The following is a 13,079-nucleotide window of genomic DNA, read 5'->3' as shown; positions in this document are numbered from 1 at the left end:
ACTGTTACAATGTATCAATGTTATAGAAGATCTGTGTCAGAGCAGAGAATACAACATGAAGGCAGGACCTGACTGCTCCATCTTCTACATAAAGTACTCCATCAGCCGTGAAGGAAGCGTTCCTGGTATTCTAGGGTGGTGTTCTTGTGGCTCCGTCATCGTTAGTCAGATGAAGATTAATTAGGTCTTACAAATAATTCTAGTCTTTCTATACCTCCGGACTTCAGTTTTGGAAAAACACAACCTCAAATTGTGAAGGAAATTTCAACTGCTGTTAGCCCTACGTCATCTATCATTAAAGGGAATCTGTCAGCCCTTTTTTGAGATATCATATAATGATTTCATTCAATTGTGTGTCACATAAGGATTCTCTTAGTACTTTTGCTTCCCCCTGACCCCGCACCTTTCATGCATAAATACCTTTTTTATATCGGTTCAGATGTATGTAAACTGCCGCGGTCCGGTCCGATGGGCGGGGCTTATTCACCTGCTCCCTCCTCCCTGTCTTGCTCTACACAAGAAGAAATGCATACAGCAAGACAGGGAGGGAGGGAGCAGGTGAATAAGCCCCGCCCAGCGGACCGGACCGTGGCAGTTTACATACATCTGAACCGATATAAAAAAGGTATTTATGCATGAAAGGTGCGGGGTCAGGGGGAAGCAAAAGTACTAAGAGAATCCTTATATGACACACAATTGAATGATATGACATGATATCTCAAAAAAGGAGTGACAGATTCCCTTTAAGTTGGAAATATCTCCCGATTTCCCATAAAGGCTTTAATTTTACTAAAGAACATTCTCCATGGGTTACTTCACGACTAGGACCATGCTGACTTTCCGTCTTGGCTAGTTGCGTCACAAATAGCCAGCGTATTGACACTTGGAGCATCTTGTACGGACCTCCCGTCTTTGGACCAGGCAACCGGATCGTGTGGTATGGAGGTCTCACAGTGAAGCACAACACTTTCCCCCCATCCATATCTCTAAATTGGTGACTGAGGGCGTTCCTAGAATAATAAGACCAGAGTTGTAGAGTGTGTCGCGTCCCATTCATTCAGTATGATTTTCTCCGTGGAAGCCTTCATAGAATTAGTCATAGTATATACTCATTTATATTTGCTATGCAAGCAAAACATGGACTAAATGTAAGGGCTTGGCTCCATTCCTCATGTGACTCTGGTCGTCTTCAGGATTTGGGGCATTTCCTAACGTTTTACTCAATCCAACTTATTTACTGTTTCATTATTTTTGTTTTATTACCTTTCACTAAAAGTTTTACAGAAGTTTTCTGGTTCCCAGCTTCAAATGTGACCATGCCAGAGTCCTTCACACCCAAGTTCTTGAGCAGCAGCGTGTGGTAGCCCCCTGCCAGGGCTCGCGTCTCATTCACGTCATTGGTGTGTAGTGGGGTTTTATCCAGGAACCATTGTACTCTCTGGTAATGAACCGGACAGATCCTACACTGAAACATGGCCGATTCACCTTCATAAACATCAACGTCTTCCAGATCTTCTACTATAAGAACTTTGTGGCCTAAAATGAACACAGACAGTTGAGAAACCAAGATCCTGGAAGGTTACGTGGAAGATCAGCGTTTTGTAACTGCACGGCCATTCTTCGGGTGTTCCAGGCTTTACATGGTCTGCGGCAGATCGGACAAGAGACTTTTTAGGGATGTCAATGTACTGACAAGAAGCCAACCTCTGTGGAGGAAGACAAGCTAACAGAAGATCGCTAGAACAATGGGGCGACACATCCGATACAGACATGTACTGACAAGTCAACATTTCCAGAAAACTACAAGGACGTAGACTATAAAATCCCAACTTCATAGTGCGGACTGCAATATGGAGACCTTGCCATTATTACCTCCCCCATCTTAGCAGACAATAGGGGCCACAGATATAGGGACCATCAGCTCAGCACATGAGCAATGATCCCCCGACCTTTACATTATTACAGAATGTAGGCCTAGAGGTGCAGCATATCGAGCTCCATCACCTCAGCATTAAAACTTAAAAAAAAACAACAAATGTACCGACCTCCGGCGTCTCTTGTCTGTGAACATTGCTCAATCATTAGATATGGATTCAAGTAATCAGTACAGAAAGACATAAGGCAGCCTCCCGCAAAACCAAGACTGTCACATGTGAGTCTGACCATGCTGCTAGATCCCCTCCCTGGTACCTGTGAGGTGCTGCACTAACACAGCAGTAACTGCTGGACATCAGCAGCGTGTGGCAGCTAAGCTCTAAGGTTGCTCAGACTAGCTGTCCCTTTCCTGTCCACCTGTGTTTAGCAGCAGTGAGCTGGTATGTAATTAGGTCTCTGCTGGGAGCCATGGGCGGCTCCTTCTAATAAACCTCAGCAGACAGCCTGTTGCTGCCGGTTATAAGTTCATCTAGACCTGGTCACTCTGATCCCGGGTTCCTGTGTGTAATTATTGTGTGCATCCTGTTGTCTGGCCTCGGTTTGTTTTTTTACCACCCACTTGCCTACTGATTTTGTCCCTGAATTGACCACTTGGTATAGACCCCACGTGACAACATTTCCTACAGCCAGCTTGCTCCACCATGTAAGCCCAGATCCCTATACACAGGTTAGAGAGTGAGGGTCAGGACCACCCCTGGGATCTGATAAGTAGAGTAGCTTATACTAAGCCGTTATGTGGAAGCCCTACTAACAGCTGCCACATTTTCACATAAAGTGGCATATCTGCAATCCATTGCTGTGTGGTACAGGCCGCATGGTACAGGCCGTTTGGTACCGGCAGCGTGGTACCACCGTGTGGTATGGGCAGCGTGGTACCGCCGTGTGGTACCGGCAGCGTGGTACAGGCAGGATTGCTCATACCTGTGACAGTTAGGGAAGCCTTGCTCTGGGCGTCTCCGATGTCACAGATGTAAGTGTCGCTGTCGCTCTTCTCCAGTTCATTGACAGTGAGTCTCAGGACATTCCCTTTCTGGCTTATCTCATATTTTTTGGATGTCTTGAGCTCAGTGATACTTTTCCTCCACTTCACAGTCAGAGGGCTTCTCTCGGTCTCACAGGTAAAGATGGCGGCTTCCCCCTCCTCGGCCTTCACATCTGAAATGTCCTTGGTGAATCTGTTGGGTTTTTCTACAGATAAAAATATGAAGGCTTAAAACTACAGGGACAAATCACTGATCTGCTGTCCAACACACGCACATGTCAAGGGAATATCCCCCCGCCAATCACCAGAATATAATATCCCCCGGTCAATCACCGGCAGATACCGGACTACACTATCCCCCCGCCAATCACCGGCAGCCGGCAGATACTGGACTATAATATCCCCACGCCAATCACCGTCAGACACCGGACTATAATATCCCCCCCGCCAATCACCGTCAGACACCGGACTATAATATCCCCCCCGCCAATCACTGGCAGATACCGGACTATACTATCCCCCCACTAATCACCGGCAGATACCGGACTATACTATCCCCCCGCCAATCACCGGCAGATACCGGACTACACTATCCCCCCGCCAATCACCGGCAGATACTGGACTATAATATCCCCACGCCAATCACCGTCAGACACCGGACTATAATATCCCCCCGCCAAACACCGGCAGATACTGGACTATAATATCCCCCCGCCAATCACCGGCAGACGCCGGACTATAAAATCCCCCCCGCCAATCACTGGCAGATACCGGACTATACTATCCCCCCACTAATCACCGGCAGATACCGGACTATACTATCCCCCCGCCAATGACCGGCAGATACCGGACTATAATATCCCCCCGCTAATCACCTGCAGATACTGGACTATAATATCCCCCCCGCCAATCACCGTCAGACACCGGACTATAATATCCCCCCGCCAATCACTGGCAGATACCGGACTATACTATCCCCCCACTAATCACCGGCAGATACCGGACTATAATATCCCCACGCCAATCACTGTCAGACACCGGACTATAATATCCCCCCGCCAAACACCGGCAGATACTGGACTATAATATCCCCCCGCCAATCACCGGCAGACGCCGGACTATAAAATCCCCCCCGCCAATCACCTGCAGATACCGGACTATACTATCCCCCCACTAATCACCGGCAGATACCGGACTATACTATCCCCCTGCTAATCACCTGCAGATACCGGACTATACTATCCCCCTGCTAATCACCTGCAGATACCGGACTATGAAATCCCCCCCGCTAATCACCTGCAGATACCGGACTATAATATCCCCTCCGCTAATCACCTGCAGATACCGGACTATAATATCCCCTCCGCTAATCACCTGCAGATACCGGACTATAATATCCCCTCCGATATTCACCTGCAGATACCGGACTATAATATCCCCTCCGCTAATCACCTGCAGATACCGGACTATAATATCCCCTCCGCTAATCACCTGCAGATACCGGACTATAATATCCCCTCCGCTAATCACCTGCAGATACCGGACTATAATATCCCCTCCGCTAATCACCTGCAGATACCGGACTATAATATCCCCCCCGCTAATCACCTGCAGATACCGGACTATGAAATCCCCCACGCTAATCACCTGCAATACCGGACTATAATATCCCCTCCGCTAATCACCTGCAGATACCGGACTATAATATCCCCCCCGCTAATCACCTGCAGATACCGGACTATAATATCCCCCCCGCTAATCACCTGCAGATACCGGACTATGAAATCCCCCACGCTAATCACCTGCAGATACCGGACTATAATATCCCCTCCGCTAATCACCTGCAGATACCGGACTATAATATCCCCCCCGCTAATCACCTGCAGATACCGGACTATGAAATCCCCCACGCTAATCACCTGCAGATACCGGACTATAATATCCCCTCCGCTAATCACCTGCAGATACCGGACTATAATATCCCCTCCGCTAATCACCTGCAGATACCGGACTATAATATCCCCCACGCTAATCACCTGCAATACCGGACTATAATATCCCCTCCGCTAATCACCTGCAGATACCGGACTATAATATCCCCTCCGCTAATCACCTGCAGATACCGGACTATACTATCCCCCTGCTAATCACCTGCAGATACCGGACTATACTATCCCTCCGCTAATCACCTGCAGATACCGGACTGTACTATCCCCCCCGCTAATCACCTGCAGATACCAGACTATACTATCCCTCCGCTAATCACCTGCAGATACCGGACTGTACTATCCCCCCTGCTAATCACCTGCAGATACCGGACTATACTATCCCTCCGCTAATCACCTGCAGATACCGGACTGTACTATCCCCTCCGCTAATCACCTGCAGATACCGGACTATAATATCCCCCCCGCTAATCACCTGCAGATACCGGACTATAATATCCCCTCCGCTAATCACCTGCAGATACCGGACTATACTAGTCCCCTGCTAATCACCTGCAGATACCGGACTATACTATCCCCCTGCTAATCACCTGCAGATACCGGACTATACTATCCCCCTGCTAATCACCTGCAGATACCGGACTATACTATCCCCCGCTAATCACCTGCAGATACCGGACTATAATATCCCCCCGCTAATCACCTGCAGATACCGGACTATACTATCCCCCGACAATCACCGGCAGATACGGGACTATACTATCCCTCCGCCAATCACTGGCAGATACCGGACTATACCATCCCCCCCGCTAATCACCTGCAGATACCGGACTATAATATCCCCCGCTAATCACCTGCAGATACCGGACTAGAATATCCCCCCGCCAATCACCTGCAGATACCGGACTATAATATCCCCTCCGCTAATCACCTGCAGATACCGGACTATAATATCCCCTCCGCTAATCACCTGCAGATACCGGACTATAATATCCCCCTGCTAATCACCTGCAGATACCGGACTATGAAATCCCCCCCGCTAATCACCTGCAGATACCGGACTATAATATCCCCTCCGCTAATCACCTGCAGATACCGGACTATAATATCCCCTCCGCTAATCACCTGCAGATACCGGACTATAATATCCCCTCCGCTAATCACCTGCAGATACCGGACTATTATATCCCCTCCGCTAATCACCTGCAGATACCGGACTATAATATCCCCCCCGCTAATCACCTGCAGATACCGGACTATAATATCCCCCCCCGCTAATCACCTGCAGATACCGGACTATAATATCCCCTCCGCTAATCACCTGCAGATACCGGACTATAATATCCCCCCCCGCTAATCACCTGCAGATACCGGACTATGAAATCCCCCCGCTAATCACCTGCAGATACCGGACTATAATATCCCCTCCGCTAATCACCTGCAGATACCGGACTATAATATCCCCCTGCTAATCACCTGCAGATACCGGACTATAATATCTCCCCCGCTAATCACCTGCAGATACCGGACTATACTATCCCCCTGCTAATCACCTGCAGATACCGGACTATACTATCCCCCTGCTAATCACCTGCAGATACCGGACTATGAAATCCCCCCCGCTAATCACCTGCAGATACCGGACTATAATATCCCCTCCGCTAATCACCTGCAGATACCGGACTATAATATCCCCTCCGATATTCACCTGCAGATACCGGACTATAATATCCCCTCCGCTAATCACCTGCAGATACCGGACTATAATATCCCCTCCGCTAATCACCTGCAGATACCGGACTATAATATCCCCTCCGCTAATCACCTGCAGATACCGGACTATAATATCCCCTCCGCTAATCACCTGCAGATACCGGACTATGAAATCCCCCACGCTAATCACCTGCAATACCGGACTATAATATCCCCTCCGCTAATCACCTGCAGATACCGGACTATAATATCCCCTCCGCTAATCACCTGCAGATACCGGACTATACTATCCCCCTGCTAATCACCTGCAGATACCGGACTGTACTATCCCCCCTGCTAATCACCTGCAGATACCGGACTATAATATCCCCTTCGCTAATCACCTGCAGATACCGGACTATAATATCCCCTCCGCTAATCACCTGCAGATACCGGACTATACTATCCCTCCGCTAATCACCTGCAGATACCGGACTGTACTATCCCCCCTGCTAATCACCTGCAGATACCGGACTATACTATCCCCCTGCTAATCACCTGCAGATACCGGACTATAATATCCCCCCTGCTAATCACCTGCAGATACCGGACTATACTATCCCCCTGCTAATCACCTGCAGATACCGGACTATAATATCTCCCCCGCTAATCACCTGCAGATACCTAACTATAATATCCCCCAGCTATATGTAGTTCAGCACGGTGGCTCAGTGGTTAGCATTGTTCTATATATAAGGCAGCACGGTGACTCAGTGGTTAGCATTATACTATATATAGGGCAGAACTGAGGCTCAGTGGTTAATGCTGTACTATATATAGGGCAGCATGGTGGCACAGTGGTTAGCACTGTACTATATATATAGGGCAGATCAGAGGCTCAGTGGTTAATACTGTACTATATATAGGGCAGTACAGTGAGTCAGTAGTTAGCACTGAACTGTGTATAGGGCAGATCAGAGGCTCAGTGGTTAACACTGTACTATATATAGGGCAGCACGGTGGCTCAGTGGTTAGCACTGTACTGTGTATAGGGCAGAACGGTGTCTCACTAGTTAGCACTGTGCTGTGTATAGGGCAGCATGGTGGCTCAGTAGTTAGCAATGTACTGTGTACAAGGCAGTACAGAAGCTCAGTGCTTAGCAGTGTACTATATACAGGGTAGCACGATGGATCAGTGGTTACTATTGTTTCCTTGCAGTGCTAGGATTCACCAAGGTGAACATATGCAAAGAGTCTGTATGTTCTCCTGGTTTTTACGTCAATTTCCACAACCATCATTACATACCTGCAATCTGCACTGAGGCTTTGGTCTTGGAGATGGAGGTTTCACAGACATATTCTCCAGAGTCCTTGGCAGAGGTCTCATGAATTATAATCCAGGTCTCCGTTCCCTCCTGGCAGACCTCATATTTCTGGCTTTTCTTCAGCAATTTCCCGTCTTTGGTCCACTTGACATTTGTGTCTTCCTTGGAGAGTTCACATTTCAGCACAATGTCTTCTCCAGCAACGGAGGATTTGTCTTCCAGGGGACGGGAAATAACTGCAGGCTTCTCTGAAATACAAAGGAAGATTGATGGCGAGAAGATCAAGACAACAGCCCTAAACCCGTCATAGATGTGTGCATCACATCTCGTTGCCCGGCCTCATGGCGCTCCTCACCTATGACGGTCAGCGTAGCTTTGGACGTCAGATTCCGAGCTGTGAATATCACGTCCCCGGCATCGCTGGCCTTCACGTCCTTGATGTTCAGCAGGTATTTCCGACCCTTGTTGGACACCTCAAACCTCTTATCATTCTCAATGTCCCTTCCGTTCACCGTCCAGGAGCATTCATCGATGCTCTCATGAGACAGGACGCACTCGAAGCTGCAGCTCTCGCCTTCCTTGGTCTCTGTGCTCTTCAGACGTTTAGTGATCCCGATGTTCAGTTCTGCAAGGACAGTAGTGGAGGATTAGAGGCCGAGTTTACAGATTACATGAGAGTGTGAGGGGGTGGTAATTATAATCTACGGTAAGTACTAATTATTAGTGGTGTACCATGATTATGGATCAAACAGTGTAAGGTCCCGATCGCACCCTCTGCTAATCTGGTGCAGCCACCTGTGGGACCGGGTTACGGTCTAATGACTGTAGAAACGCTATCCTTCATGTATGTCCACGTGACAAGCCCGTACCACAGACACGGGGATGATGGGAATGTAGTGTTTACCTTGCACGCCAACTTTGGACCTGGCCACATCGGTGCCGATGTCACAGGTGTAGAGTCCGGCGTCGGCTTTGTTCAGGTGGTGGATGGTGAGGGACACGCTTTTTCCTGCCTCGACCTGCTGATATTTGTCTCCATGCGGCAGGACTTGGTCGTTCTTCTTCCATACGGCGGTGACTTTGGGTTTTGAGACCTCACACTTCAGCGTGACTGACCCTCGCTCCTCCCCCACCACATCATCCAGAGACTTCAAGAACACGGCAGGCTTCTCTACAAGGAAAAAAAAACAAAAACCATTCCAGCATGTTACCAGGCTGTAGTAAAGACTCACCTCCTTAGTGGAGTCCCTATGACAATACTTTCTGCTTTTGTGCTGCTAGATTATTGTCATCATAGGAACATTATTCATGCAGTGCATTAATCTGGTCCCGACCCATCCAAAAATCCCACTGATGTGGCATCTGCTATCTCAAGTGTAAAAACCTAGATTAATGAAGGTCCTCCAAGCAGCACTTGGCATTAACCACAGGAAGTGTGACCAGGAGTGTGATACAAGCAGCAATTTGGAGGAGCCTAATAATTGTGAATACTGACACTTTGGCAGACGCTGGAATGGAATTGTTCTGCATGTAATCCAGAAGTCCATTAACATGTCCCCTCTTCCTCTCTCTACCAACCTCCCCAGGCAAACTAACCTCCTTCCTCCCTCCATCTTCCCGCACCTAGTATCATCTCCCACTGCTGTCCTCCCCACTTACTTTCTAACCACCCACTTCCAGCTTCTGGCTCCCACCTACCGCCTCCTACCTCTTCCTTTTAACACTCCCTCACCTAACTCCCTCCACCAACCTCCCATTCCCATCCACTTCTGTCTGCCTTGCTTCAACTTTATTTTTCAGCCTGCCTTCCTCCACCTTCATTTCCTCACCTCCCTCAGCCTTATTTACCATCAGCCTTTCTCCCCTCAAGCTTCCCCCCACCATCTTTTTCCCGCCACTTTTGAGCTTCTGCCTTCTATTTCCCTTACCTTCCTCTGTCCAACTTCGTCCCTCCGCATTACTTCCCATGCCTTCATCTTCCTTTCGCCACCTTTTTCCCTCCGTCTCCTTCCTTGCTCCACAAACTTCCTTTTTTGCCTGCTGTCCTCCACCTTCATTCTCTCACCTTTCTTCTTCCTCTGCCTTCAGCCATCCCCCTCTACTATTTTCCTACCTCCCACATCTCCACTTTCCTCTTCCCACCTTTTTACCCTACACCTTCATTCCCCATACTTCCTCCTCTCTCAGCCTTCCTGCCTTCAACCCTCCCCTCTTTCTTCTCACCAGCTCCCCCTGCCTTCCTCCCACCACCTTTCTCTCTCCCTCCACCTTCCTCTCTCCACTTCCTATCTCCCTCTGCATCCCTCCCCATGTATTCGTCCCATATCTCCACCTTCCTCTCCCCACCTTTTTCCCTCTACCTTCATTCTACCACTTTCCTCCTCCATCTGCCTTCAGCATTCCCCTCTCCACCTTTTTCTCTCTGTCTTCTACCTTTACTCTACCTCCAACTTCCTCTACAGCCTCCCTTCATTTACATCTGCCTTTTCCCTACATCTTCCTCCTTCCTTTCCCCACCTTTTCCCCTCCATCTTCCCCTACTCTAACTTCACCTTCCTCTCCTGCCTCCATTCACTTACTTCTGCCTTCCTCCCTCCACCTTCCTATCTCCCTCCGCATCCCTCCTCATGTTTTACTCCCACACCTCCACCTTCCTCTTCCACACTTTTTCTCGCCATCTTCCTCTGCCTCTACTGTTCCTCCACCGTATTCTCCCGCCTCCCTTAACTCATCTCTGCCTTCCTCCCTCCACCTTCCTATCTCCCGCCTTAGCCCTCCCCCTGTTTTCCTCTCACACCTCCACCTTCCTCTCCCACCTTTTTCCCTCCATCTTCCTCTACCTCAACTCCAGCCTCCTATTCCCTACCACTTCTTTCATCACTCCACCTACCTATGACCTTCAGCTCTGCACTGAGTGTCAGCTTTTGGGTCTTGAGGCTGACAGTGCCTGAGTCCTGGGCAGCCACTTGTTTCAGGGTGAGGGTGTGGCAGCCGCTGACCTTCTTGATGTCATTGTAGTTGTTCGTGTAGAGCAGTGTGTCATTCAGGAACCATTCCACCTCCTCATCCTCATGCGAGAGCTCACAGGAGAACACAGCGCAGCTCTCCTCCTCCACCTTCACATTGGTCAGCGGCTTAAGCACTTTCACGTCACGAGCTGCAGAGTTGTGGGAAGATAATGAAGTGACCACTACAAAGCTCCAACCGCCACTAATCTATTACTTACCTTGAACAGTGAGTGTGGCTGAAGTCTGGGCTGTCCCACCTTTACACGTGTATGTGCCGCCATCCTCAGGAGTCACCTTCACGATCCTCAGCTCTGCAGTGCCACGCTCCTGTTTCACTCTACATCTGTCTGAGGCTTCGATTAGCGTCTTCCCCTTGAACCACTCCACAAACTTAGGAGGAGGCCGGAACCCACAGGAAAAGAGGACGGACTGACGCTCGACGACCGACTTATCCTCCAGCTTCTGAGTCACCTGCACTGGAATTTCTGGAAGAGAAAAACAAGTCAGAATCCTGGGCAGAAGAGACAGGCGCCACTAAGACGGATAGACGCCCCTCAGGTAGAAGAGACGGGCGTTCCACAGGCAGAAGAGACGGGCGCCCCTGAGATGGACAGGCGCCCCTCAGATTGAGGAGACGGGCGTTCCACAGGCAGAAGAGACGGGCTCCCCTCTAGCAGAAGAGACGGCACTCCTCAGAGGGATAGGTGCCCCTCAGATGGAGAAGATCGGAGCCCTTAGGCAGAAGACACGGGCACACCTCAGGCAGAAGAGATGGGCGCCCCTCAGATGGAGAAGATGGGTGCCCCTCAGGCAGAAGAGACAAGCCACCTCAGGCAGAAGAGACTGGCGCCCCTCAGACGGAGGAAACAAGCATCCTTAGATGGGCGCCCTTCAAGCAGAAGACATGGGCGCCACTCAGACAGACGGGCACCATTCAGAGAGAGGAGACAGGCGCCCCTGAGACGGAAGAGAGGGGCGCCCCTCAGACAGAAGAGATGGGCGCCCCTCAGACGAACCAGACGGGCGCCCCTCAGACGGACCAGGCAGGCGCCCCTCAGACGGACCAGGCAGGCGCCACTCAGACGGACCAGGCACGCGCCCCTCAGACGGACCAGGCACGCGCCCCTCAGACGGACCAGGCATGCGCCCCTCAGACGGACCAGGCACGCGCCCTTCAGACGGACCAGGCACGCGCCCTTCAGACGGACCAGGCACGCGCCCCTCAAACGGACCACGCAGGTGCCCCTCAGACGGACCACGCAGGCGCCCCTCAGACGGACCAGGCAGGCGCCCCTCAGACGGACCAGGCAGGCGCCCCTCAGACGGACCAGGCAGGCGCCCCTCAGACGGACCAGGCAGGCGCCCCTCAGACGGACCAGGCAGGCGCCCCTCAGACGGACCAGGCAGGCGCCCCTCAGACGGACCAGGCAGGCGCCCCTCAGACGGACCAGGCAGGCGCCCCTCAGACGGACCAGGCAGGCGGACCAGGAGGAAACGGGCGCCCACTGAGGCAGAGGAGATGAGTGAATCAAACTCACCTTTCACTACCAAGTTAGCGGTTGACTTGGATTTCCCAATATGAAACTGGATGGCGCCGCTCATCTCCGGGGACGTCTTCCTCAAGGTGAGGTGGTGCACCGTCCCCTCCTGTTCTATGCCGACGTCTTTTCCTTCCTGCAGAACTTCACCTCCCAGGACCCACTTCGGAGGTTTCACTGACACAATGGATGTCACACACTTGAATGTCGCCGGCTCCGGCTCCGTCACCTCAACATCACTCAATTCACTGACGATATTGATGGATTGTTCTGTACATAGTTAAAAGATGGACAAATATAAGAGAGCGAGGAACAAAGAGAGAGCAAAAGAGAAAGAGCGAGCAAGAGAGGAAGAGAGAGAGGGACACAGAGAGAGCAAGAGAGAAAGACAGAGCGAGAGAAAGAGATACAGAGAGAAGGACAGTGAGAGATAGAGAGGGACACAGAGGGAGAGAGAGAGGGACACAGAGCAAGAGAAAGCAACACAGAGAAAGCAAGAGATAGAGAGGGACAGAAAGAGCAAGAGAGTGAGAGCAACAGACACAGATAAAGAGGGACACAGAGGAAGAGGGAGAGGGACAGAGAGAGCAAGAGATAGAGAGGGACACAGAGCAAAAGAGAAAAAGAGCAAGAGATACAGAGAGAAGGACAGT

The 13,079-nt window shown here is 50.5% G+C and overlaps 1 protein-coding gene across 1 annotated transcript in view; it reads right to left on the bottom strand.

Moving 5' to 3' along the window:
* OBSCN (obscurin, cytoskeletal calmodulin and titin-interacting RhoGEF) overlaps nt 1–13,079 on the bottom strand; it is a 636,219-nt gene that overhangs the window by 557,509 nt on the left and 65,631 nt on the right. Inside the window, exons 27-34 of the mRNA XM_073561015.1 lie at nt 12,427–12,696; nt 11,107–11,373; nt 10,771–11,037; nt 8,785–9,051; nt 8,236–8,505; nt 7,862–8,128; nt 2,857–3,123; nt 1,264–1,536 (exon numbers count right to left, since the gene is read on the bottom strand). Of these exons, the coding sequence (XP_073417116.1) occupies nt 1,264–1,536; nt 2,857–3,123; nt 7,862–8,128; nt 8,236–8,505; nt 8,785–9,051; nt 10,771–11,037; nt 11,107–11,373; nt 12,427–12,696 (2,148 nt within the window). The remainder of the gene's footprint in view (nt 1–1,263; nt 1,537–2,856; nt 3,124–7,861; nt 8,129–8,235; nt 8,506–8,784; nt 9,052–10,770; nt 11,038–11,106; nt 11,374–12,426; nt 12,697–13,079) is intronic.

The sequence above is a fragment of the Dendrobates tinctorius genome, unplaced genomic scaffold, assembly GCF_039654945.1.
Source record: "Dendrobates tinctorius isolate UK_male_01 unplaced genomic scaffold, ASM3965494v1 ptg000311l, whole genome shotgun sequence".
Lineage (NCBI taxonomy): Eukaryota > Metazoa > Chordata > Amphibia > Anura > Dendrobatidae > Dendrobates > Dendrobates tinctorius.
Note: the sequence above shows the minus strand (reverse complement) of the source record. Positions and strands in the feature narration are given on the sequence as shown.